Source organism: Pristiophorus japonicus, chromosome 5 (assembly GCF_044704955.1).
Source record: "Pristiophorus japonicus isolate sPriJap1 chromosome 5, sPriJap1.hap1, whole genome shotgun sequence".
Classification (NCBI taxonomy): domain Eukaryota; kingdom Metazoa; phylum Chordata; class Chondrichthyes; family Pristiophoridae; genus Pristiophorus; species Pristiophorus japonicus.
The window spans coordinates 179,815,589-179,840,924 of NC_091981.1; the positions used below are offsets into that span (position 1 = coordinate 179,815,589).

General features: G+C 45.6%; 1 protein-coding gene across 1 annotated transcript in view; it reads right to left on the reverse strand.

Moving 5' to 3' along the window:
- The window catches only part of LOC139264533 (band 4.1-like protein 4B), a 457,521-nt gene that overhangs the window by 249,216 nt on the left and 182,969 nt on the right, over positions 1 to 25,336 (reverse strand). Inside the window, exons 5-7 of the mRNA XM_070881140.1 lie at positions 16,323 to 16,367; positions 15,908 to 15,960; positions 4,376 to 4,496 (exon numbers count right to left, since the gene is read on the reverse strand). Of these exons, the coding sequence (XP_070737241.1) occupies positions 4,376 to 4,496; positions 15,908 to 15,960; positions 16,323 to 16,367 (219 nt within the window). The remainder of the gene's footprint in view (positions 1 to 4,375; positions 4,497 to 15,907; positions 15,961 to 16,322; positions 16,368 to 25,336) is intronic.

Genomic DNA, 25,336 nt, shown 5'->3' on the forward strand with positions numbered 1-25,336 from the left:
TCACCTTGTGGTTTACACTTATCCCAGTGCTACTCTGCTCTTTTGCCTCCTGCCTTTTGCATTCTTTCTTGGAGTCCTGTTTATCTGAGCTCTCACCCACTCTAACTAGCTCAGAGCCCTCTCCTGGGTTCCGAATACTCCTCGCATTGAGGCACCGAGCTTTCAGGCTTGCCTTTTTATTACACTTTGACCCTTTAGAATTTTGCTGTAGAGGCCTTTTTTATTTTTTGCCTTGGGTTTCTCTGCCCTCCACTTTTACTCATCTCCCTTCTGTCTTTTGCTTCTGTCTCCATTTTATTTTCCTCTGTCTCCCTGCATTGATTCCCATCCCCCTGCCATATTAGTTTAACTCCTCCCCAACAGCACTAGCAAACACTCCCCCTAGGACATTGGTTCCGGTCCTGCCTAGGTGCAAACCGTCCGGTTTGTACTGGTCCCACCTCCCCCAGAACCGGTTCCAATGCCCCAGGAATTTGAAACCCTCCCTGCTGCACCACTGCTCAAGCCACGTATTCATCTGAGCTATCCTGCGATTCCTACTCTGACTAGCACTTGGGACTGGTAGCAATCCCGAGATTACTACTTTTGAGGTCCTACTTTTTAATTTAGCTCCTAGCTCCTTAAATTTGTCTCGTAGGACCGCATCCCTTTTTTTACCTATATTGTTGGTACCTATGTGCACCACGACAACTGGCTGTTCACCCTCCCTTTTCAGAATGTCCTGCACCCGCTCCGAGACATCCTTGACCCTTGCACCAGGGAGGCAACATACCATCCTGGAGTCTCGGTTGCGGCCGCAGAAACGCCTATCTATTCCCCTTACAATTGAATCCCCTATCACTATTGCTCTCCCACTCTTTTTCCTGCCCTCCTGTGCAGCAGAGCCAGCCACGGTGCCATGAACTTGGCTACTGCTGCCCTCCCCTGATGAGTCATCCCCCTCAACAGTATTCAAAGCGGTGTATCTGTTTTGCAGGGGGGTGACCGCAGGGGACCCCTGCACTACCTTCCTTGCATTGCTCTTCCTGCTGGTCTTCCATTCCCTATCTGGCTGTGGACCTTTCACCTGCGGTAAGACTAACTCGCCTGACGAGAACATCTTCCAATCCCACCGTCCAGACCAAGAGCATTGTGGCGAGGGGGAGGGAAGGGGGAGAATGAATCCCTCACTGATGTACTCACTCTGGAGGAGGTGCAGGAGCCACCCATTGAGGTGCCAACCCCTTTCCTGAGTGGTACGAGTGTTGGGACATTCCATGGTTTCACAGTCTGAGGCTGCGGGTTCCAGTGGGGTGCAGCAAGGCACACCCAGGACCCCGTTGTCCAAGGCTGCGAGTCCCAGTGAGGTGCAGCGACCCACACCCAGGGTGAGGAGGAGAAGGAGAGCTCAACAGCGCTCTCCTGAGGTGCAGGATCTAACAGATGTGGTTCAGATGATGGCAATGAGTGCGGAGAGCTTTGACCTTATGCAATCACTCCTGGACACCATCAGTGGGATGGGTGATGAGGTATCAGGACTGTCAGGAGAAGTAATAATACTCTCACGAGAAATGGGAACACTGTCCAGGCACCAGGGAGGGAATGTCGCAGGTAGCTGATACACTGTCGGTGAACATGATGGAGGGAATGTCGGAGGTAGTTGCTGCAATAAGGGAACATGCCCAGACCCCGCGGCAATTGACGCAATCAACTGCGACTCCCACTCCAAACCCCAGATCAGCCTCTGAAGAGGCCCAATCCGGGCCTTCCACATTACCGCCTGCCCACGCCCCCCAACAAGTGCGCATTACCCGAGATGCTCGAAAGAATAAACTTGGTACCAACCCGAGAAACACTGCGTCACCACCTGCGGGGCAGGGGTGAAGTCACCAAGATCAAGCGCAGCGGGCGGTCTTAGAATAAGGTGGAGGAGAGATGGGTGCAGCCTTTCTTTGCTGCTGTTGTTATTATTATTGACATTGTTGTTAATGTTGTAACTATTCTCACGTTAAAAGTTTTTTGTAAGTGATGTAAATTTACAAGTTTAAAACTTTGTAAGTGATCTTAAAGTTTGTAAGTGATCTGAACTGAAAACTTTAAAGTTTGATACAAGAATATTTTTATTAAAGTTAAGTACAAACAAGTGTTAAACTTTTGAATAAAATATATTTTAAATTATACCTGAATCATTTCCATTATTTGTTCCATTATTAACATACTTTTTGAACTAAAGAAGAATCATTTCCATTATTTGTTCCATTAATACAACACAACATTACTCAACAGGTTCAAACAGTAAACATGGTCAATTTGGAATAGTTGCCACTGAGCCTTCAGGCAGCAAAGCGTTCACGGATGAGCTGCTGGCGCAAGGCTCGAGCAATCGTTATAGCCTGCCCTTGTGCTCAGAGTTCAGGTAGTTACATGGCTTCCTCGTCCTCCTCCTCGTCGTCTGCATCTTCCTCCTTATCATCAGCCACTCTCACCTCAAGTGGGTCTTCTACTACCAGCTGCTGCTGCCTCATGATAGCTAAGCTATGCAGCATGCAGCACACAACAGTGAACTGACCGACAATCTCAGGGGAGTATTGCAAGTAGCCTCCTGAATGGTCCAGGCATCAGAAACGCTGCTTCAAGATGCCAATGGTCCTCTCTATTATGCTGCGCGTTAAAATGTGCGACATGTATTCCCTGTCAGTTTCTGTCCGGATTACGCGTAGGGGCATCATGAGCCAGATGAAGAGGCCGTACCCTTTGTCTCCCAGCAGCCAGCTCTGACTTTCTGGCTGTTGCTGAAACATGGCTCTCACGTAGGATGGACGCATTATTGGTGCTCCCAGGGTATCTCGCATCAACTGACATGATGCGATATATGTCGTTAGAGGCGAGCTGCACATTAACGGAGTGGAAGCCTTTTCTGTTACTGTACATCTCGGAATTCTCCAAAGGTACTCACAAGGCGATGTGGGTACCATCAATGCAGCCCTGTACCTTTGGGAAGCCAGCAATCTTGAAGAAGTCCACAGCCTCGTCATGCATTGCCTGGGCGGTCATGGGGAACTTTATGTAGTCATTCCTCCGGGCATATAGTGCAGCAGTCACCTGCCGAATGCAGGTATGTGTTGCGTGTTGAGAAATGGTACACACATCCCCAGTTATGATCCAGATGCATAAAATGAAAGTGCAGCTGTAACCTTTACTTCAACTGACAAAGCAGTCCTCCTGACGCTTCTAGGGTGCAGGTCTGCTTTTACTAACTCACAGATCTTGGTTGCAACTTCTTTGTGGAAACGCAGCCTTGCCACACAGTCTGATCACTCAGGTGCAGGTATGAACGCCTGTCTCTATATACCCAAAGTGGGTAAGGCCTGCTGTCCATTATCCTACGTGCTCCGAGGTTCCTCAAGCGATGATGTCTAATCAATCTTCTCCTCTGCAGCAGCATCATGCAGAAGCCTTACACGAGGTATGGCATTGACAATATTGCTCCCATAATTAACTTGTAGCATTGCAAGAAGCTCAAAACAGTAGGGCAAAGCACTCAAACCTTCTTTCCTCTCTCTCTCTCTCTCCTTAAGGTCGATGCCCTAGTATGGACCATGTCCTGGTCTGCGCATGCGCAATAGGCATGCTTAGAATGGGAAGCTAGGCATTCAATGAAGACATTTGGGGCAACGAAGACTTATGCAATTCTTTAATTTTTGATTTTTCTTTTCCAAAGTACCACCCCACCACCGACCGAACATCTCCTCACCAGGCTCGATGATCAGGCGGCAGAATCGCTCCCTCGCCCGGACACAGTGTCCACCCATCCATCCCCTCCCCAGACTTCTTTTGAAGTTGCTGTATAGCCTAAGGGTTCTCATTCCTTCAGTTCGGCTTCCACTCCATCCACCCATGAGACTTCCATTTTTTCCCTTTTGACTTTGAAAAAATTAAGCTTCATGATGCATATTCTGTGTCTTCATGACTCCCTCCAAAACTTCGGCTAAAAACAATGGCGTCTTTCTGCGTCGATTTTTTAATGTGAGCTGGGTTTTCCTCAAGTGCCCAGAAGGTTTTTGGTAGTGGTCACACATGCTGCCCTAGGAAAAATGTAAGTTGGCCAAACTTGCTTAAATATGAAAAACTGGCACAGACATCAGATTATGCCCCTTATGATACAAAAAAATACTAACCTAAAAAAATCATAACTAACTGAGTTACCCTGGCGCAGAAACTTTAGGGAAACTGGGAAATCTTAATTTACGCAAAAAAAATGGTGCAGATAACTGGGGAAAATTGAGCCCATAGCTATTAAAAGTGTTACATTTTGTTGTCTGCAGGCTATTGTGAAGCTATAAAAATATAGGCATTATCTCCTGAAAGCTCAATTTAGTTATTTTCAAATGATTACCTGTAGTCCTTCCACTGTGTAAAAATATCTATCTCCATATCCTCAGTCTGATTTGGATTAAATCTGAATTCTGACACCAGCTCCGAAGAATGTTCAAGAGGCTCACAGTCCCCAAGCTCCGCTAAAGAAAAATAAACATTTTATTATTTAAAGTCACTGAAAAACATAAATTACATCTACACCATATCTGCTACAGAATGTGATTGAAAACAGTTCTAATGTTGATGAGACTTCATAATATAGAACAGACTTTACTGATCACAAAGCAAGATCTAAATTATTACACATCAATTTAAGTGGAAAAATTCAGACTGCACACCTGACTAAAATAATTGCAGACATTAGCTCTGCTGTTCCAGACTAAATACTACATTGATGTCTGAGTACAGCCTTTAAAGAAATGTTTTCTTTTTATTCATAATTCAAAAGGTAAAGGTAATGAACAAGGTTAATTTAATGGTTGCTGATCTTTTTGATTGTAGATATTGCTGGATTGATGAGGCAGGAGTCAAAAGTAGGGTCACTTTAAGCTTCTATCTCTAGATTTAGGAAATGTTGCCAAGTCAGTAATGAGCCCAGATGAAAGTTATTTAGATTATTTTCTGTATTTTTAACTAGTCAGTAGGAGATAAGCTAAAGCTCTCATTATTTGATTACCTTCCCCTCTTTCAAGGCAGAATACTACTCCCATGGAACAATAACATAACTTGGGCTTGCAGCAAGATTCTGTTGCTCGACTAGTGGATATAGCAACGCTCACATTAAGTCGGCCAATGGGTATCTCTTACTTGTGTATGCTGTGTTTGTGACTTTGCCCATTTTCTTTTCTGCTTCTCTTTTTGTTCTTGTTTCTTTTCAGGTAGGAGATGGCTGCTGCATTGATGGTTTGTGGCATGGTATAGTGGAGAAAGGGAGTCGCTGTACTTGGAGGGCTGGTTTTTTTTAGTGCCAGGTCCAGAGAAAAGGTAGGCTGTCGTGCTCCATGGTTCATTTCAATCCTTTTGCTTGGTTGTAGATGTTGTACCCATTGCCTCCCATACTGTTTCTCCATCATAGTACAGGTTTACTAGAACATCCTCATGTTTGTATGTTGTTTGTATAATTTCCCATAGTCTTTGCTGTTTATATTACGGAATACAGCAGATCATGCTTTTATCATTCTCTCTCACGAGTTCTCTCCTGCCCTCTGAAATCTCCCATTTCTGTGATATTGCAGTCTCACTCTCCCTGATGTCTCTCTTTGACCCAATACTTGTCTCCTCCCCCATGTCTGTCTGTCGCTTCTCTTTTCTCTCTTCCTCTCCATACGCTTGTGCACATGTCCTCAGTCAATGTGTGGCCCTAATCTGTCCCTGTATCACTCTCTCTCAGGTATCTGCCATTCTGTTTCCCAGGAAATTATGTTTAAGAGGTGGCAAGCCAGGACCAATTGCAGAGCAGGCTATGGTAACAGGAGGCCTAGGGAGTAACTAGGGAAATGGGGAGAAAGAAAATTATAGGGATGAGTGAAACTGGGCCCTAAGGTAGGCAAATAGAAATGAGAACAAAAAAAAGTGAAAGGAGCACTAGGATGCAGGATAAGCTGAGCTAAAGGCAGAGACATGGAGAAAAAAAGAGCAGGCCAGACAAAAAATAGAAATAGCCAGTACCAGCAAAAGATAAGCCATGACAGTAGGAAGCCAGGGAACGGTCAAGGATAGTGGAGCAGAACTGAACCAATGGGGTAATAGTGGAAGCTATAGGCTGGCTGAGCCCAGGGCATCTGCAAAGAGAGAGCAATTCATAACTGAGATGTTGAAGCACAAACAGGACCAAGACTAGATTGGAATACCTCATCAGGAAACAGCCCAGGAAACAAAAAGATGATCACCACATCCCCAAGGTCAGTTTTAAGAGTGGGGCCACCATTTTAAACAAAATTCTGGGCGGACCAGAGACGGGAAAACAGTGTGGATGGTTTTAGGACAAAAAGCACAGTGGGAACAGTGCCATTAACGTTTCATTTTAAATTTTTGTCTGTCCCAAGGCTGAAGGCAAAAGCCTGAGGAAGCCATGAAAATAAGAGATACATAAATCCAAAGAAATTGCAAGCTTTTAAGTTTAAATTTAGTGAACTTGTAATGCATAAAAGAGAGACAGAGGCTGCAATAGGAAGGACATTTTGTGATGTGGTCAGTAGAAGGTTAAACAGCTGGGAGGCAAACAAGGGGTTCATCAGTGCCACACCAGAGCCCTTGAACTACAATGAGACAGGCTACTGCTTAGGTAGGAAAATTATTATAAATCTTAAAATCATACATCTGGACTTGAAAGTGTTACACAAAATCGTAATAACAGGAGAGTTCTAGGACAGGAAATGCATGATCAATTTAAGATTTTAATATACTAGCCGGGGGGGGAAGAAGAAGGGCAATGGAAATTCTACTCAGTGAAGAGAGAGAGCGGGGGAGACATCAGCAGGAAGTGGCAGAAAAACGAGTGTGATAAGCCTGGTTGGCTACATGAGTGATCAGGCATGGGGATGACCAAGTAGTCAGCTAAGGCCAGCAACACGGTTGGCATATTAATCGGGCAGTCTCGACATTGGGGACTGGAGATGGAGCATTGTGCAGAAGATGCTTTTTTAGGTAAGGGATTAGTAACAATGTTGGTGGTGAGCGGAGAAAAAAATGAATATTGAAGTGAAACGTTGCAACTCACTCAGCAATTTTATATACAATAGATATACATGGAGCGCACCACAGCTTTCCCATTTAAATAGAAACAAAAACTCTTGCAGGCTACAGTACTACATTACAAGGGACACTGAAAAGTGGCTTTGGGCTGTGTACATCAATATCATAGAATTATAGGGCCCAAGTTTCCACACGATAAAAATCGGGCGCCCCTCCGAGCTGGGAGCCCGTTTGTCGCGCATAAAACGGCGCTGGAAAAAAAACTCGCAATTCTAGAGCGCCCTGCAGCTCCTTGTCTGTTTGGCGCGGCGCCCAGGGGGGCGGAGCCTACACTCGCGGCGATTTTGTAAGTGGGAGGGGGCGGGTACTATTTAAATTAGTTTTTTTCCTGCCGGCAACGCTGCGCGTGCGCGTTGGAGCATTCGCGCACGCGCAGTGTGAAGGAAACATTGGCACTCGGCCATTTTTGTAGTTCTTTGTAGCTGTTTAGTTTTTGAACATTTTTTAATAAAAGCACATTGCCATCAGCACATCAGCACTGAGAAGGCTGCAGGAAGCCTCAGAAAGTTGAGGCAGCCGTTTCCCGACGACCTCCCCCTTTTGCCGTCAGGAAATGGCTCCTCAATTTCTGATGCTTCCTGCAGCCTTCTGTCTCCTTCCCTCCCGCCGTTTGGAACAGCTTCCTCCACCCCCCCCCCCCCCACCCCCCCCGCTGCGTTCGGTCGGTCGGGCCCGCACTCCCCCCCTCCCCCCGCCCGGAACGGCTCCCCCCCCCCTGCGTTCGGACCCTCCCCGCCGTCTGGAACGGCTTCCTCCCCTGCGTTCGGTCGGTTGGTTCCCTCCCTCCCGCCGTCTGGAACGGCTTCCTTCCCCCCTCCCCCCACCGCGTTCGGTCGGCGGTCGGTTCCCTCCCTCCCGCCATCTGGAACAGCTTCCTCCCCGCCCCTCCCCCGCATTCGGTCGGTTCCCTCCCGCCATCTGGAACGGCTTCCTCCCTCCCCGCGTTCGGTCGATCCCCTCCCTCCCACCCGCCCGCCGGCCGTCTGGAGCGGCTTCCTTCCCCGCCTCCCCGCGTTCGGGAACGGCTGCCTCGTTTTGTGAGGTTGGCTGCAGCATTCTCCCTGGCTGAAGCACTTTCACACAGGTAGGAAGATGGTTTATTTAATCTTTTCTTTGCTTATAAATTTTTATTCAGGTTGGATTTATTTGTATAATATTTGTATAAGTATAAATAAGGATTTATTGTAGAATTTAATGACTTCCCTTTTCCCTCCCCCTCCCCGCCACCTCGTTCTGGACGCCTAATTTGTAACCTGCGCCTGATTTTTTAATGTGTAGAACAGGTTTTTTCAGTTCTACAAAAATCTTCACTTGCTCCATTCTAAGTTAGTTTGGAGTACGTTTTCACTGTGGAAACTTTCAAATCAGGCGTCAGTGGCCGGACACGCCCCCTTTTGAAGAAAAAATTCTGTTCCAAAGTGGAACTGTTCTACCTCACTAGAACTGCAGAAAAAAAAATGTGGAGAATTGCGATTTCTAAGATAGTCCGTTCTCCACCAGTTGCTCCTAAAAATCAGGCGCAAATCATGTGGAAACTTGGGCCCATAGAATGGTTACAGCACAGGAGACCATTCAACCCGTCAAGCCCATGCCAGCTCTCTGCAAGAGCACTTCAGCTAGTCCCACTCCCCCGCCCTTTACCCATAACCCTGCAAATTTGTTTCCTTCAGGTACTTATTCAATTCCCTTTTGAAAGCCACACTTGAATCTGCCTCCACCATCCTTTCAGGTAGTGCATTCCAGATCCTAACCACTCCTTTTGCCTTTGGTTCTTCTGCCAATCACCTTAAATCGGTGTCCTCTGGTTCTCGCCCCTTCCACCAATAGGAGCAGTCTCTATCTGTTTAGACCCCTCATGATTTTGATCACCTCTACCAAAGAACAACCCCAGCTTCTCCAGTCTATCCACAAAACTGAAGTCCCTCATCCCTGGAACCATTCTTGTAAATCCTTTCTGCACCCTCGCGAAGGGCTTCATACCTTTCCTAAAGTGCGGTGCCCAAAATTGGACACAATACTCCAGTTGAGGCCGAACCAGTGTTTTATAAAGGTTCATTATAACTTCCTTGCTTTTCTACTCTCTGCTTCTATATATGAAGCCCAGGATCCCGTAAGCTTTTATAACCGCTTATTCAACCTGCCCTGTCATCTTCAATACTCCCAGGCCTCTCTGTTCATGCACCCCCTTTAGAATTGTACCCTTTAGTTTATATTGCCTCTCCTTGTTCTTCCTACCAAAAGGTATAATTTCACACTTTTCTGTATTAAATTTAATCTGCCACGTGTTCGGCCATTCCACCATTCCTCTTGAATATGATTTACACGGCTAACTTATTTCTGTAACCAGATATTCAGAATTTTAACACTTATAGCTAAAATGCACCAATCAATTACCAGAGTAACACTACTATTTCAAACAAGCATAGCTTCATTGGGAAACAGAAGAGAAACATTCTTCATTTCAATTCTAGAGACATCCCATTGCTCTCAAACCATCCTCATGATTAAAGAAAGCTGCAAGCCATTTTTTTGGTGATTTTTTTTTTGGGGGGGGCAGGATTTTTGGTCCAGATTAATAAATGCATGCTCTTAAATTTAGTCTCAGATGTTATGTGGGCTGCCTTTCTCTGGAGACGAGGTTACATCTTGATAATGACTATCCAGGTCATTCGTACCAATGGACAAAAACTGGGCATCCACAATTTGTGTGCCATCATCATCAGCAGCAATGTACACTGCCACAATCTTTAACCTCATGGCCTGGCACATTCCTTAAACAACAACGCATTTATATAACACCTTTTACGAAGTAAAACTCCCCAAGGTGCTTCACAGGAACGTTATCAAACAGAACTCGACACCGAACCACACAAGGCGATATTCGGCAAATACCGGAAAAATAAAGCTTTGTAATGATTTCTCTCTCCTCACTATGGCAGAGTCCAGTTTGTTGATCCAACAGACGAGACTGAAGTGTTTGCAAGCATCTTCAGCCAAAAATGCCAGTGGACAATCCTAGCCTGCCTCCTCCCGAGGTGTCTGCTAGAACAGATGCCAGTGGCTAGACAATTTGGCTCACTTCACAGGACATTAAGAAGCAGCTGCATGTACGGGACACAACAAAGGCTATGAGCCCTGACAACTTCTGAGCTGTAATGCTGAAGTAACTGCTCTCAACACCAAGGCAGCATTTGACTGAGTGTGGCATCAACAAGCCCTACCAAAACTGAGGTCAAGGGGGGGTGAAGTGGAAAGCCCTTCAGTGACCGAGGTACATCTGCCACATAGAAAGATGCTTGTGCTTGTTTCAGCCAATCACTGGGGGATTCCTCAGGGAAGCAGCCTCAATCCAACCATCTTCAGCTGCTTCAACAATGAACATCCCCTCTATCTTCAAGGTCGGGAATGGAGCTGTTCGCCGATGATTCCAGTGTTCAGTTCCATTCACAACTCCTCCAATGAAGCAGCCCATGCAAGCCTGCAACTGAACTTAGCCCAAGCCTTGGTGTTATACAAGTTGCCGGAAACATTAAAAAACTGCATAGCTTTTATTCCTGTGCTAACTGGAAGTAGAGTTATTGCCATTATTTTCTTGAACATTCTTAAATAGCAGCAAAAATAGCACATTTTCATCGCCTCTCCCTAGCTCTCATGGAGATTGAATTGGTTTAACAGCTGGCAGGGCTACAGCAACACAGAACCTCAACTTCTACAGTAGAGTTTCCTTTGGAAAGTGAATTAAACTAGGTGGTGGCCATTTTTTTTTCAAGTGTTCTTTTTAAAGAAAGGATATAAGAACATAAGAAATAGGAGCAGGAGTAGGCCATTTGGCCCCTCGAGCCTGCTCTGCCATTCTAGAAGATCGGATTTTGGCCTCAACTCCACTTCCCTGCCCACTCCCCATAACCCTAGACTCCCAGAGAGCATCAGAGCTGATGGGGGGAGGCCGGGAAGGTGACTGGAGGAATCGGGGGGGGGGGGGGGGGGGCGGGAGAAATTGGAGGCCTGAGGGTGGAGGGTGGAGGGGACGGAGGTCAGGGCGGTGATTGGAGGCCTCTCTCATCAGGCAAACACGGCTAAAGACTTGTCCTCAACAGGATATTCTAAATGTAATCATGAGGTCCAGGCAGACATTTAAACTGAAAACATTTGCCCACACTGATTACTTGTTTCCACACAGCTGGCAGCTGAGAAAGGTGGTTGGCACAATGCCGAAGTCAAACACTTCGTTATTTAAACATAGTTGCTCATCAGGAAAAGGAGGGAGAGAGCAAACTAAGCAAACTTACAGTTCTACCAGTATCACCAGTAGGAAAAACTACCACCCAGCAGTGGAAAACATTATAGTTGACATGCATAAATAATAATTAAAATGCACTGTTGAATTGACTATAAAAACAACCCACAGTCTAGATTGTCCTACTAACACTTGCATGGTTTGTCAGTGCTATTTTCATGGGTGAAGTGATTTTGGGATCATTTATGCTGGATCTTCATCCACTCTTCACATGCACTCAATTTCCTGCAGGTCACTTCTGGTGGATGGCAGAAGTGCCCACTCTAAAATGGGCAGGGCACAAATTGGATTTTCTATTACATGGTCCTTTTGCTTTGTGAGGGAAGAGCAAGACTGGAAGAAGGCCACGCAAGTCAGATTGCACCAGAGCCATTGGGACCCACCCCACCCCCAACAGGATACAGGCAGAGGTGTCTTTGCTGTATTTGCCTGAGGAACAGTAACAGCCGCCAGCTGAAAAGAATGTAAAGGAAAAGCCCATTCACACCTTAATTCTTGCAAGAGAGCTGTCCTCACTATGCACAACAATGCTGTGTACATATTCCCTTTCTTACCATTAATATATCATCATAACCTTCTCTGTGTGCATTAACCTAAACCTCTCCCATTCATACCACTTGATGAAAGCCACTTCCAAACTTTGCCAAACTGCACAACTTCAGCGCATCCACAATTTTTTTTTAAATGAAATCCAATAGTGTGTTCAAGTGCCTAGTGATTCTTACCAATATGCTCCCTCTCAGTGCCACTGTATGAATTGCAACCATCAATCCTAAATCTCCAAGCTGCTACCACAGTGCACCAGCAGTGCAGGAGGTGAATATTGAGTCCAGTGATAGGGGAGCCCATCAAGCAGACTTCTCTGTCCTGGATGGTGTTAAGTTTAAGTGTTACTGTGGCTGCACTCATCCATGCAAGTGATAAGTATTCCATCTCACTCCTGACTTGTGCCTGTGGAGAGACTTTGAGCAGTCAACAACTGAGACACTCATCTGCTCTTGTGATCAGTATTAATATGGCTGGTACAGTTCAACCTTTGGTCAATGGTGGGCCCCAACCTTTGATTGCAAAGGGCCCAGTGATGGTTATGCAGGTGTTGCCCTTTGTCCTTTTGGACATGGTCATTGCCTGGCACTTAGGTGGTGCAAATGTTTCCTTTCAGAGAGAAGTATCGTTGATAAAGCAGTTGAAGATGGTTGGACCATGAACACTGCCCTGAGGAACTCCTGCAGCAATGTCCTGAAGCTGCAATGGTTGGCCTCCTACAACCACTTTTAACAATGAGAGGGAGGTGATTGTAAATAGCAGACGTGCTTAGTTCAGTACATTCTTGGAAGGTGTTCTGGTTATTCTTACCGTGAAAGTCATGGCAAGGTCACAACCATTTCCAGCATTGAGTTCTCATGTGTGGGTTCATCAAGTTGGTACTAACTGCCCTGGCCACCTCCTGCCACTGTTGCTCTCCTTTGAGGAAAACGTCATAGGTTTCAAAACATTGTCACCCTCATCTGCCTAACTTGATTGAAAAGTACTTGCACTGCTTTACATTTAACCCTGCAGGCTCTCATGCCCCCTTCATACTCAAGAAGACCTTTCCCTGGAAAGTTTACAGAGCTGCTGAAAATCCAAGTTTTTTTTAATGTGCTGCCATTTAAATCATATAGAAGCAAGCAAGTTCCACCACTGAAATGTTGAGTTTCCAGTATGTGGATTCCCGACACTGGGAGCTCACCATCGGTTATTTAAGCTGACCCTGGAACCTCCAGTGGGATCAGCCCACTTCTCAGCAGGCTTGTATACACTGTACTCCACCACTTTTCTGCTCCAGTTTTCACCCGAGTGGAAAGTCTAGGCTCAAAATTATCGATGCAATCTTCAGACTGGTAGACTCTACTAATGTTCTCGACTCCATCCCGCAGCATGCGCCTCGCCACCACCTCAGTGAAACCCCAATGTTGCATGAGATAGGAAAAGCCATAAAACAGCTCAAGAACAACAAGGCGACAGGAGTGGATGGTGAGGCGCTAAAGTATGGCGTAGAGGCGCTGTTGGCACGGATGCATTACCTCATCTCTCTCATCTGGAGGGAGGAGAGCATGCCGGGAGATCTCAGAGATGCAGTGATCATGACCATCTTTAAAAAAGGGGACAAGTCCAACTGCGGCAATTACAGGGGAATCTCCCGGTTATCAGCCACTGGGAAAGCTGTCGCTAGAGTCCTCCTCAACCGTCTTCTCCCTGTGGCCGAGGAGCTCCTCCTGGATTCACAGTGCGGATTTCATCCCCTACGGGGCACAACAGTCATGATCTTTGCATCGTGACAGCTGCAGGAAAAATGCAGGGAACAGCGCCAGCCCTTATACATGGCCGCCTTTGACCTTACAAAGGCCTTTGACACTGTCAACCGTGAGGGTCTATGGAGCATCCTCCTCAGTTTCGGATGCCCCCAAAAGTTTGTCAACATCCTTTGCCTGCTCCACGACGATATGTGTGATCCTTACCAACGGATCCATTACAGACCCAATCCACCTCCGGACCGGGGTCAAACAGGGCTGTGTCATCGCTCCAATCCTCTTCTCAATCTTCCTCGATGCCATGCTCCACCTCACAGTCAACAAGCTCCCCACTGGAGTGGAACTAAACTACAGAACCAGTGGGAAGCTGTTTAACCTACGCCGTCTCCAGGCCAGGTCCAAGACCACCCCAATCTCTGTCGTTGAGCTACAGTACGCGGACGACGCCTGCATCTGCACACATTCTGAGGCTGAACTCCAGGATATAGTCGACGTATTTACTGAGGCATACGAAAGCTTGGGTCTTACGCTAAACATCCGTAAGACAAAGGTCTTCCACCAGCCTGTCCTCGCCGCACAGCATTGCCCTCCCGGCCATCAAGATCCACAGCGCGGCCCTCGATAACGTACCTTGGGAGCCTCTTATCAACAAAAGCAGACATTGATGAGGAGATTCAACACCGCCTCCAGTGCGCCAGTGCAGCCTTCGGCTGCCTGAGAAAAAGTGCTGTAGTTATACCTGCTCTCCTGTATGGCTCAGAGGCATGGACCATGTACAGTAGACACCTCAAGTCGCTGGAGTTATATCACCAACGATGTCTATGCAAGTATCCTACAAATCCCCTGGGAGGACAGGCGCACCAACATCAGCGTCCTCATCCAGGCTAACATCCCCAGCATTGAATCACTGACCACACTCGATCAGCTCCACTGGGCAGGCCACATAGTTCGCATGCCAGACACAAGACTCCCAAAGCAAGTGCTCTATGCGGAGCTCCTTCACGGCAAATGAGCGAAAGGTGGGCAGCGGAAACATTACGAGGACACCCTCAAAGCCTCCCTGATAAAGTGCAACATCCCCACTGACACCTGGGAGTCCCTGGCCAAAGACCGCCCCAAATAGAGAATGTGCATCCGGGAGGGCATTGAGCACTTCGAGTCTCAACGCCGAGAGCATGCAGAAATCAAGCGCAGGCAGCAGAAAGAGCGTGCAGAAAACCAGTCCCACCCACCCCTTCCCTCAACAACTATCTGTCCCACCTGTGACAGAATCTGTGGCTCTCGTATTGGACTGTCCAGCCACCAAAGAACTCACTTCAGGAGTGGAAGCAAATCTTCCTCGATTCCGAGGGACTGCCTATGATGATGATGATGCTCGGGTTTTCGACCAAGTGGAAAGTCTAGGCTCAAAATTATTCATGCAATCTTCAGACTGGTAGACTCTCCTAATGATTATTGCAGGACCACTGTAGTGTACAGCAATAAGGATAATTGTTGGTACAGGTACATAAAACTGTCTTTACTTAAGCCTAGCGAGAACAATCCTAACCACTGGTGGTAAATTGTTGGTTATTATTTGTTTAGTTGCTTCTGGATTCTAATAAATGGGGGTGGAGTGAGAGGTATTAAAATTAAGCCTAAAAAGATCCTTAGGTGCTACAACTACTGACCAGCTGAATTTGCCAACATTGAAATAAAGCGTCGTGTGGCACGAGCCAAATTAGCTGTAGAGGGAGTTGTTGTTGGATGTCTACCAATAACAATGATCAGTGGCGGTCACATTAGTGATGTAAGAAACTGAACCATATGTTGAAATGAATGTTAATACAGTTCTGTGTCTTGTGCTAAACAGCTGCCCTTTTCATTTTATGACATTATGTAATGGGATTAAAACGCATTAGAGACCTTGGGCATGAGCTAGACATTATAAAATGCAAATTCCAGATGATAAGGTGACTTTAGCCATGGATTTTCACAATATTCGCTATGCTTTCATAATGTGAATGAGGCAGTAGTTACATTGCTCCAAAGCAATTTTAGTAAGACTGCTAAAGAGCATCTGGAGAATGAAGATAAAAAGAGGATTAGGACAAAAAAAAACAGAAATTGAGCTTCAAAGAATTACCACCTCAAAGAGCTTCACTGAAAAATAGAGAAATGTTAAAGAACATTTGACCAGAGTGCCGAGAAGAGATTCTCCACTTACCTTGAAGGCAATAAGCAGCTAGCTCTACACCAGTATCATAAGGACATTTCAATCTGCAAAAACATTAACACACAGCGAGTTAAAATACAATTTAGAATTCATTATGTAGCTGAATTACACAGATTGATCATTTGTTCCAAGACCAAACTTATTGAAGATTTTCTCCATTCAGTATATGTCCACAGTGAAAAATGTCAGCAGGCACGTTAAGATATTCATTAATTTAATTCAGTGGAATTAAATGCACTCAGATCTTTTGATACACTTGTTCTTGCAACAACCATTATAAAATGGCTAGCTAGATCCAAAATATACAGGAAATAGTCAATCAAGCAGGTTATCATGCATTTTTGGAAGTCACACATCTTTTGTGGAATGTTCTGTACAGAAGACATAAAAGCCAACATCAACTTACTTGCCACAAAGGATATCTTGTCTAAGTTGTAACACAAAGAGATATCTGCAAAGCAATGTAATACCAGTTAAAAGGATCCGATTCATTTCTACACAACTTTTAACAGTACTTTACTGCTCTAAGTAAATACTTGCACTCTCTTGCATAAAACAGATGCAGTATAGATGTTATACATAAGTGAGTTCAACTTCAAAACAGTAACTAAAGGTTATTAGAGAAAATTATATACGTGACATCAAATGTGTAGAGGTTCAACCTGCGAGCATACTAATTTAGATATAAAACAAATGGTAGAAATATGAAATATACACAGAAAATGCTGGAAACACATAGCAGGCCTGATTAAACTGACCGACCTGCTGTGCATTTCCAGTAATTGGTATCATTATTACAGATTATTATACCAACCAGTACGTTACAATATAATAGATATGTGGGAGTAAGCAGAATCTAACCAAGGGGTTCAGATGATGAAATACATTATAACAACAAAGCTCAAACAATTTATGGCCTGTCTGAATGCAAAGGTGTGGTTAGAGACTTCAAACCACCTTGAGGCTCATTTTGTTTTAAAAAGAAAACTATGATCTTTAAGAGGTAACTTTATTTAGTTTTGGGTCTTTTTTGCTGACCAACAACCACCATCTCTGTCTCATTAAATGGAGGTGATGCACCAACTAAAGGAAGAGGAATAATTGTAGAGAAATTGTCAGCTGGTTATCAGGAATAAAATGACAGTACAGCGTACAAAAATGCAATTTTCACAATTACACTGGCAAGGAAAAAACAATTATAAGAGAGTTAACGGCAGTTTGTATTTCCAGTTATTTATTTTGATACTACATATATGGAATAAACAAACATAGTTGGAAAAAAATACAAGATGTTGGAAACACTTGTAGCACACAAGAATTTCTAATGCCCCATTGTGAAATTATTTTTTTTCTCCTACAATTTTCTCTCTTCATTCCTCCTCTCCCAATGGTGGCGACTTATCATAGGTGTGGCTTCGGTCAACAACAGTCATCCAGTATCTCACCTACATGCCTATTTTTCATGCATAAGCCTGAATCGTGATTATTGTTTTCCATTTTGCTATCATCAGCTGAGTCTGATTCTCCCCTCATCTAATGTCTACAGGCGCACACCGCCCACAGCAATTGGGTGCAGCAGCAGTGGCTGATTCTCCTTTCCACAGCTTGGTGATAACTGACCAATTACCCAAGATAAGCCAACTCCTAATAGACCAGGGCTTGAACCTGGGACTTCCTTGATCTTTAGGCTCCGAGTCACCAAGCAATTTAGGTTGCCTTAATCTTATGTGCTTTACAGGAGTTATGGTGATCAACCAGCAGGAAGAAGGGGAAAACTTGAGTTGGTGACCAAATGTGTGGTGAAAAGTTAAGTACAGTATAGTGAAGGCAAGAATAAAATAGCAAGGACATAAGGTTTAGGTAGAGTACTTAAGGCACAGGAGTATATTAGTTAAAGGCTACGCCATAGATAGTGGAGTAGAGGGGTGGGGAAGGATGGGAAGCTTGCAGAGTTAGAAGAATGCACAGAATTGCAAGAGTAAAGTGTGTGGGCTGACACATAGGACTGGCTAAGATCATGCAAGTACTAAAATTCTAGATTTAGGCGAGGCCAACTTCAACGGGATGAGACAGAGACTGTCCACAGTAAACTGGGCAAATCTGTTCATGGCGAAAACAATAGATCAGTGGGAGGTGTTCAAAAATAATTTAACATGTTACAAAGCCAGTTTATACCCCTAAAGGACTAACTCTACTTGCCAAAAAAAATACCATGGATGGCTAAGGAAGTAAGTGACAATATAAAACTTTAAAAAATGCATACAAGAATGCAAAAAAATTGCACAGATCCTGGCGAATGTAAGAGATACAAAGATCAACAAATGGTGACAAAACAGATAGCAACAGCTACAAAAAGGGAGTATGAAGAAAAACCTACAAGAGATATCAAAATAAACACAAGAAACTTTTACAATAATATTGAAAAAAATGATTAAGAGCAATGTGGGCCCCTTAAAAACTGGCAATGGTGATATTATAAATGAAAATATAGAAACGGCAGACATGTTAAATAATTACTTTGCATCAGTATTTACAGTAGAGGAAGAAGAAAGCATGCGAGACATTCCAATAATACTAATATTCAATCAGGGACAGGGACTCATCAAAATTAACGTAAGCAAATTAACAGTAATGAAAAAAATAATGGCACTAAAGAATGACAAATCCCCAGGATCAGATGGTTTCCATCCCAGGTTTTTAAAGGAAGTAATGTAATGCAAGCAATGTAGATGGAAGCATCAAATTAAAGAGAGATATTAATTAAGTGAATGGGCAAAATGGTGGCAAATCGATTTCAATATAGGCAAGTGTAAGGTCATTCACTTTGGACCTAAAAAGATAGATCAGAGTACTTTCTGAATGATGAAAAGCTAGAAGCAGTGGAGGTACAAAGAGACTTAGTGGTCCTTGTTCATAGACTGTGGACAGGTACAAAAAATAATCTCCTCTTCCTTCTTTCGTATGGTAGTAGCAAAGCAAATCAGATGTCAATATTCAAGACAAAAAATTATCAAAAAGGATAATGGAATGCTGGCCTTTATATCTAGAGGACTAGAAAACAAGGAGTTAGAAGTCATGCTGCAAGCTCTACAAAGCCCTGGCTAGACCTTACCTGGAGTACTATGTTCAGTTCTGGGCACCACACCTCAGGAAGGATATTTTGGCCTTGGAAGGAGTACAACACAGATTTACGAAAATGATACCTGGACTCCATGGATTAGATTCGGAGGAGAAATTACACTCGGGTTGTATTTCTTGGAATTTACAAGATTAAGGGGTGATTTGATCTAGGTTTTCAAGATATTAAGGGGAACTCATAGGGTACAGAAGAACATAAGAAATAGGAGCAGGAGTAGGCCATATGGTCCCTCGAGCCTGCTCTACCAATCATTATTATCACAGGCAGTCCCTTGGAGTCAAAGATGACTTGCTTCCATTCTAAAAATGAGTTCTCAGATGACTGAGGATTCCAATGCGGGACCTATAGTCTCTGTCGCAGGTGGGGCAGACAGTGGTTGAAGGAAACGGTGGGTGGAGAGCCTGGGTTGATGCACACTCCTTCCGCTGTCTACGCTGGTTTCTGCTTGATCTCGGCGATGTGACTCGAGGTGCTCAGTGCCCTCCCGGATGCTCTTCCTCCACTTTGGGTGATCATGGCCAGGGATTCCCAGGTATCAGTGGGGATGTTGCACTTTATCAAGGAGGCTTTGAGGGTGTCCTTGAAATGTTTCCTCTGCCCACCTGGGGCTCGCTTGCCGTGTAGGAGTTCCGAGTAAAGCGCTTGCTTTGGGAGTCTCGTGTAGGGCATGCAGACGATGTGGCCTGCCCACTGGAGCTGATTGAGCGTAGTCAATGCTTCGATGTTGGAGATGTTGGCCTGTGCGAGAACACTGATGTTGGTGCGTCTATCCTGCCAATGGATTTGCAGGATCTTGTGGAAGCAGCGCTGTGGTACTTCTCCAGTGCTTTGAGGTGTCTGCTGTATATAGTCCATGTCTCTGAGCCTTATAGGAGGGTGGGTATCACGACTGCCTTGTAGACCATAAACTTGGTGCCGGATTTGAGGTCCTGGTCTTCAAACACGGTCTTCCTCAGGCGACCGAAGGCTGTGCTGGCGCACTGAAGGGGTTGTTGGACCTCGTCGTCAATGTCTGCTCTTGCTGACAGTAGGCTACCGAGGTATAGAAAATGGTCCACGTTGTCCAAAGCCTCGTCGTGGATTTTGATAACCAGGGTGCAGTAATGTGTGGCGGGGTCAGGTTGGAAGAGGACCTTTGTCTTACGGATGTTTAGCATAAGGCCCATGCTCTCGTACACCTCGGTGAAGCTGCTGACAATGGCTTGGAGTTTGGCCTCCGAGAGTGCGCAGCCGCAAGCATCGTCTGCGTACTGCAGTTCAATGACAGAGGATGGAACGACCTTGGATCTGGCCTAGAGGTGGCGGAGGTTGAACAGACACCCATTCGTTCTGTAATTTAGCTCCACTCCAGCGGGGAATTGGACGGGTGAGATGAAGCATTGCAGCAAGGAAGGTCACAGAAACATAGAAACATAGAAAATAGGTGCAGGAGTAGGCCATTCGGCCCTTCGAGCCTGCACCACAATCCAATATGATCATGGCTGATCATTCACCTCAGTACCCCTTTAGCGCGCTCTCTCCATACCCCTTGATCCCTTTAGCCGTAAGGGCCATATCTAACTCCCTCTTGAATATATCCAATGATCTGGCATCAACAACTCTCTGCGGCAGGGAATTCCACAGGTTATCAACTCTGAGTGAAGAAGTTTCTCCTCATCTCAGACCTAAATGGCCTACCCCTTATCCTAAGACTGTGTCCCCTGGTTCTGGACTTCCCCAACATCGGGAACATTCTTCCCGCATCTAACCTGTCCCGTCCCGTCAGAATCTTATACATTTCCATGAGATCTCCTCTTATCCTTCTAAACTCCAGTGTATAAAGGCCCAGTTGATTCAGTCTCTCCTCATATGTCAGTCCAGCCATCCCTGGAATCAGTCTGGTGAACCTTCGCTGCACTCCCTCAATAGCAAGAACGTCCTTCCTCAGATTAGGAGACCAAAACTGAACATAATATTCCAGGTGAGGCCTCACCAAGGCCCTGTACAACTGCAGTAAGACCTCCCTGCTCCTCTTCTCAAATCCCCTAGCTATGAAGGCCAACATGGAATTTGCCTTCTTCACCGCCTACTGTACCTGCATGCCAACTTTCAATGACTGATGAACCATGACACCCAGGTCTCGTTGCACCTCCCCTTTTCCTAATCTGCTACCATTCAGATAATATTCTGCCTTCGTGTTTTTGCCACCAAAGTGGATAATTTCACATTTATCCACATTATACTGCATCTGCCATGCATTTGCCCACTCACCTAACCTGTCCAAATCACCCTGCAGCCTCTTAGCATCCTCCTCACAGCTCACACCGCCACCCAGTTTAGTGTCATCTGCAAGCTTGGAGATATTACACTCAATTCCTTCATCCAAATCATTAATGTATATTGTAAAAAGCTGGGGTCCCAGCACAGAGCCCTGCGGCACTCCATTACTCTCTACCTCCCATTCCGAAAAGGACCAGTTGATCCCGACTCTCTGCTTCCTGTCTGCCAACCAATTCTCTATCCAAGCCAGTATATTACCCTCAATACCATGTGCTTTGATTTTGCACACCAATCTCTTATGTGGGACCTTGTCAAAGGCCTTTTGAAAGTCCAAATACACCACATCTACTGGTTCTCCCTTGTCCACTCTACTAGTTACATCCTCAAAAAATTCCAGAAGATTTGTCAAGCATGATTTCCCTTTCACAAATCCATGCTGACTTGGACCGATCCTGTCACTGCTTTCCAAATGCGCTGCTATTTCATCCTTAATAATTGATTCCAACATTTTCCCCACTACTGATGTCAGGCTAACCGGTCTATAATTCCCCGTTTTCTCTCTCCCTCCTTTTTTAAAAAGTGGCGTTACATTAGCTACCCTCCAGTCCATAGGAACTGATCCAGAGTTGAAAAATGATCACCAAAGCATCCACTATTTGTAGAGCCACCTCCTTAAGTACTCTGGGATGCAGACAATCGGGCCCCGGGGATTTGTCGGCCTTCAATCTCATCAATTTCCCTAACACAATTTCCCGCCTAATAAGGACATCCTTCAGTTCCTCCTCCTCACTAAACCCTTGGTCCCCTAGTACATCCGGAAGGTCATTTGTGCCTTCCTTCGTGAAGACAGAACCAAAGTATTTGTTCAATTGGTCTGCCATTTCTTTGTTGCCCATTATTAATTCACCTGAGTCCGACTGCAAGGGACCTACGTTTGTCTTCACTAATCTTTTTCTCTTCACATATCTATTGAAGCTTTTGCAGTCAGTTTTATGTTTCCGGCAAGCTTCCTCTCGTACTTTATTTTCCCCCTCCTTATTAAACCCTTTGTCCTCCTCTGCTGAATTCTAAATTTCTCCCAGTCCTCAGGTGTGCTGCTTTTTCTGGCCAATTAATATGCCTCCTCCTTGGATCTATCCTTAATTTCCCTTGTTAGCCACGGTTGAGCCACCTTCCCTGTTTTATTTTTACTCCAGACAGGGATGTACAACTGTTGAAGTTCATCCATGTGATCAATAAATGTTTGCCATTGCCTATCCACTATCAACCCTTTAAGTATCATTTGCCAGTCTATTCTAGCCAATTCACGCCGCATGCCGTCGAAGTTAGCTTTCCTTAAGTTTAGGATCCTAGTTTCTGAATTAACTGTGTCACTCTCCAGCTTAATAAAGAATTCTACCATGTTATGGTCACTCTTCCCTAAGGGGCCTCGCTCAACAAGATTGCTAATTAGTCCCTTCTCATTACACATCACCCAGTCTAGAATGGCCAGCTCTCTAGTTGATTCCTCGACATATTGGTCAAGAAAACAATCCCTAATACACTCCAGGAAATCCTCCTCTACCGCATTGCTACCAGTTTGGTTAGCCCAATCTATATGTAAATTAAAGTCGCCCATGATAAACTGCTGTACCTTTATTGCACACATCCCTTATTTCTTGTTTGATGCTGTCCCCAACCTCACTACTCCTGTTTGGTGGCCTGTACACAACTCCCACCAGCGTTTTTTGCCCTTTGGTATTCCGCAGCTCCACCCATCCCAATTACACATCATCCAAGCCAATGTCCTTCCTTACTATTGCATTAATTTCCTCTTTAACCAGCAACGCTACCCCGCCTCCTTTTCCTCTCTGTCTATCCTTCCTAAATGTTGAATACCCCTGGATGTTGAGTTCCCAGCCTTGGTCACCCTGGAGCCATGTCTCTGTGATGCCAATTACATCATCTTCATTAACTGCTATCTGTGCAGTTAATTCATCCACCTTATTCCGAATACTCCTCGCATTTAGGCACAGAGCCTTCAGGCTTGTCTTTTTAACACACCTTGCCCCTTTAGAATTTTGCTATAATGTGGCCCTTTTTGTTTTTTGCCTTGGGATTCGTTGCCCTCCACTTTTACTATTCTCCTTTCTATATTTTGCCTCTGTCTCCCTCTTATTTCCCTCTACCTCCCTGCATAGGTTCCTATCCCCCTGCCATATTAGTTTAACTCCTCCCCAACAGCACTAGAAAACACTCCCCCTAGGACATTGGTTCCGGTCCTGCCCAGGTGCAGACCGTCCGGTTTATACTGGTCCCACCTCCCCCAGAACCGGTTCCATTGCCCCAGGAATTTGAATCCCTCCCTTCTGCACCACTCCTCAAGCCATGTATTCCTCTGAGCTATCCTGCGATTCCTACTCTGACTAGCACGTGGCACTGGTAGCAATCCTGAGATGACTACTTTTGAGGTCCTACTTTTTAATTTAGCTCCTAGCTCCCCAAATTCGTCTCGTAGGACCTCATCCCGTTTTTTACCTTTATCGTTGGTACCTATGTGCACCACGACAACTGGCTGTTCACCCTCCCTTTTCAGAATGTCCTGCACCCGCTCCGAGACATCCTTGACCCTTGCACCAGGGAGGTAACATACCATCCTGGAGTCTCGGTTGCGGCCGCAGAAAGGCCTATCTATTCCCCTTACAATAGAATCCCCTATCACTATAGCTCTCCCACTCTTTTTCCTGCCTTCCTGTGCAGTAGAGCCACCCACGGTGCCATGAACTTGGCTGCTGCTGCCCTCCCCTGATGAGTCATCCCCCTCAACAGTACCCAAAGCGGTGTATCTGTTTTGCAGGGGGATGACCGCAGGGGACCCCTGCACTACCTTCCTTGCACTGCTCTTCCTGTTGGTCACCCATTTACTATCTGGCTGTGTACCCTTTACCTGCCGTGAGACCAACTCACTAAATGTGTTATTCACATCATCGTCAGCATCGTGGATGCTCCAGAGTGAATCCACCCGCAACTCCAGTGTCGCAATGCGGTCTGTCAGGATCTGCAGGCGGATACACTTCCCGCACACGTAGTCGTCAGGGACACTGGAAGCGTCCTCGAGTTCCCACATAGTACAGGAGGAGCATAACACGTGTCCGAGCTCTCCTGCCATGACTTACCCTTAGATTAACTTAATTTGGCAACAACAGTGCTAAAGGTTACTTACCGATAAAGAAAAAGAAAAAGAAAAACTACTCACCAATTACCAGCCAATCACTTACCCCCTTGGCTGTGACGTCACCTTTCGCTTTCTTTCTACTTCTTTTTTGCCTTCTCCCTGCAGCTGCACAAGCTGGCCTTTATAGGCCTCCGATGTCCCCGGACTCTCGCCTCACCGACCACGAACTCCCGCTGCCTCTCGCGGCCTTTAGAGGCTTCTGACATCCCCGGACTCTTGCCTCACTGACCACGAACTCCCTCTGCCTCTCGCGGCCTTTATAGGCCTCCGACGTCCCCGGACTCTCGCCTCACCGACCACGAACTCCCGTTGCCTCTTGCGGCCTTTATAGGCCTCTGACGTCCCCGGACTCTCACCTCATCTAAAAGAGCGTTGGTGCGATGACGCAGCCTTGCTTGACCCCCGTCCGGACGTGGATTGGGTCTGTGGTGGATTCATTGGTCAGGATCACGGCTTGCATGTCACCGTGAAGCAGACGGGGGGATGGTGACAAACTTTTGAGGACAGCCGAAACGGAGGATGCCGCTCCATAATTCCTCACAGTTGATAGTGTCAAAGGCCTTTGTGAAGTCAAAGGAGGCCAGGTATAAGAGGTGGTGCTGTACCCTGCATTTCTCTTGCAGGTGTCGCAATGTGGATTCCATCCTCTAAGGGGTACAATGGAATGATCTTCACCGCTCGACAACTGCAAGAGAAATGTCACTTATTCAGATCATGGTTGACAACTCCACTTCCTGCCTGATCCCCATCGAGTGCAAAAATCTATCGCTCTCAGCCTTGATTATACTCAGCGATTCAACATCTACAG